Source organism: Miscanthus floridulus, chromosome 15, assembly GCF_019320115.1.
Source record: "Miscanthus floridulus cultivar M001 chromosome 15, ASM1932011v1, whole genome shotgun sequence".
Taxonomy (NCBI): Eukaryota; Viridiplantae; Streptophyta; class Magnoliopsida; order Poales; family Poaceae; genus Miscanthus; species Miscanthus floridulus.
Window position 1 is genome coordinate 17,460,069 of NC_089594.1, and position 2,961 is coordinate 17,463,029.

At 50.4% G+C, this 2,961-nt stretch overlaps 1 protein-coding gene across 1 annotated transcript; it reads left to right on the forward strand.

The window, feature by feature from the left end:
• Positions 1 to 232: 232 nt before the first annotated feature.
• On the forward strand, positions 233 to 550 carry LOC136507105 (peroxidase 16-like). The gene has a single exon (XM_066501937.1). It carries the CDS (start codon positions 233 to 235, stop codon positions 548 to 550), a length of 318 nt encoding a protein of 105 aa, XP_066358034.1.
• Positions 551 to 2,961: the final 2,411 nt, after the last annotated feature.

Here is a 2,961-nt window from a genome sequence, read left to right on the forward strand (position 1 = left end):
TTTTAAATCTAACACTGTTTAATTTTTTTCAAAACTAACACTTTTGGCCGCGCCTATTGCCATGGCGCGGCGAAAAACCTGTGCCGCGCCATGTATGGTGGCGCGGCGAGAGGGGTGACGTGGTGACGACCGGGGTGCTGACCGGTGACGTGGCAGGGTCTGCCGCGCCACTGGTCTTGGTGCGGCACTGACGCGCCATAGCCCACGATGCAGCACTGACGCGCCATAGCCCATGGCGCGGCAGGACCTGGACGCAGACAGAAGACCCGCCTCAATTGCAATGAACAGCGCATCGCAGCTGAACGGCACCTGCAGCTCCGACCCCAACGCCTTCGCCTTCCTCAACCCCTTGCCGGTGGGCTTCCAGAACGCCTTCTACCATGTGCTCTACTCCGACGTGAGGTCGCGCAGCACGGTCGACTACTACGCGTCCAATCAGGGTGCCTTCTTCGGTGATTTCGTGGCGGCGATGACCAAGCTCGGGAGGATCGAGGTAAACACGCCGGCCACCGGTGGCAAGATACGCCGGGACTGCCGGCTCCCGAACTAGTTGCTAGTCAATCTCGCCAGCAGTGCTGCCGCGACGCATTGAAACGAATATGAAGCTAATAAATGGAGTCCGTGCGCAAGTTGACAAGTTTCGGACATAAGTTCGACATAACCAACTAAGTTTCGGACGACATAAGTTTCGGACATAACATTTGTTCGACATAAGTTTCGGATGACAATATTTGTTCGACATAAGTTCGACATAACCAACTAAGTCCCAGGAGTGTAAGGATCCCTCGGATGCCTCTGTCTCTTTGGATTTGTAGGCAACACATTGGGAGTGTAGCCAACGTCGGTGTGGTCGCATTGCCGGTGCGTACGGCTCGTACCCTGCAAGTATATGATATGCATGATTACTTATAATCTTTATGATCGTTAGCTCATAGAGCCTACATATTTAAAGAAACTACCTTTGTTATTACCTGTGAGGCTCCTTGGGTACCAAGCTGGGCACCACCTAGCTGACACATGTCGATCTCGTCCTGTGGCTAATCATCCCACTGGTGGTGCTGTCTATGGAAGCCCGGGGGGTCGTCGTCGTCATCGTCCTCGATTGTAGGGTCCTTCCTAGTGCTATGATGTGGTGGTGTACGCACTGCGGAAGTGGCACCTGTCACCGGCTGAGAAGAGCCGGCTGGTGTCCTCAAAGAGCCAGAAGACGTGCCATCCGACCGCGCCAGGACTGCCGGTTCCACCCAAGGAGTGTCCATACAGCTCAGCTTCTGTGCTAGCTTCCTGCAGCTCTGCTGCACCTTCTGCATAAATAGACGTTAAAGTTAGTGCATTTCCCAAATGCATATACACTAAAGAAACATTTTTGGAACAGAAAAGTTTATGTTTACCTCAACAAAAGCCTTGAGAACGCCTAGCCCCAGCCCTCTAAACTCGTGAAGCCGAAACGCTCATTCGTTGGACAACCTTGACAATTGTGTCGCCTAGGTACAGAAACGCGGTTGGTCAGTTTTAGTACACATACTTAATACCAAATGGATAACAAATTGTACCATTCGAGTATCTTACCACGTATCTTTGAAGCGGGGCTCTCTTTAGTTTGTGTCGTCCCTAGTGGCAACGTCGTACACATCTTCGGTCACATCTTCCTCGTCGTCCTCGCTAATCGCCTCCTCAGTGTATGGGTGCTTGATATGTGTCCTCGTAGACCTGTGAAGCCACCGCAGGTACTCGTCAAAGGTGTGCAGGTCTTGTGGGGGACCCGCATCAACCGGCTGTCGGTCCCTGTTCTACCACAACTAGATGTACGCGTTGTGTGTCACGCGCCAATCCTTGGTCTTATACCTCTTCCTGCGGTCATACCTGCAACAAAACGATTGTTAATTGTACCATACACACCTCTGAATTGTAGCTTTGTTATTAATCGATAATGCACCCGTGCAATTCTTGGTTGGTGGAGTAAAGCGGTGGTGGGTAGCCTGTCATTCTTCCAAACTACCTGCAAACCATGATGGGCAAGTGAATCTCGACCACGTGGAAGAAAATATGAGGGAGGTTGCAGCGATACTCATCTGACTCATCCCTAGTGACAGGACTCAAATAGTACTCGAGCACCGGAGCATCCCAAGGACACCAATGCACCTGAACATTTCGTAATTGAGTTAGGTTGTGATATAGTGTACATCGAACAAGGCACATGTATGATAGTAAAGAGAGCGTAACCTAGTGCTGTGTTAGGACGTTGAGACCGTCCGTGTACTCCCTGTACTTACGTCTCGCATTCCCTCTAACTAACTCTGCTTGCGTCTAGATATACAGAGCTGTTGGGAGTGTATCCTACCCGTTCCAATGCTGCATTGAACACGATAATGAATTAGCCATTAATAATTTAATCATATGTAACTACCTCGAAGAATATAGTGAACCGAAGTACTTACTGGTAAACCAGTAGCAAGGGGCCTCCCAATGGACCATCGTTCCCAACACCAAACCTGGAGTAGGTAGGAGCGACCCCAAGGTTCGCATACCCTAAGGTGCGACGACAGACAACGCATAGCTGTCGATACATCCATGCTAGGACTGCGCTGCCCCAACTGTACGCCGCTATGTTATCCCACGGCTGGCGTAGCATGTCAAGGAAGATCCAGCTGATGGTGTTGCCCGAGGCGTCTAGGAAGAGGAAAGCACCAAGGAAGTGCTAGAGCCATACTCTAGCGAACTTGTTGATCTGAGCCTCATCAGCCTGTGGGTCCAAGTAATCAAAGCGCTCTGTGATCCACGACGATGAAACACCAGAACTTTTCCTAAAATTCACCAATGAAAATGAGACCCAATGGCTGCAGGAAAGCAATGCAAGTATTAAATAGGCTTGAATTGCTCACTTATTTTTCTTTGAAACATCGTCATCCGGTGGAAGAAAGCCAGTGAACTGAGCCACCAGCTCCCTCCAGTGATCGTTGT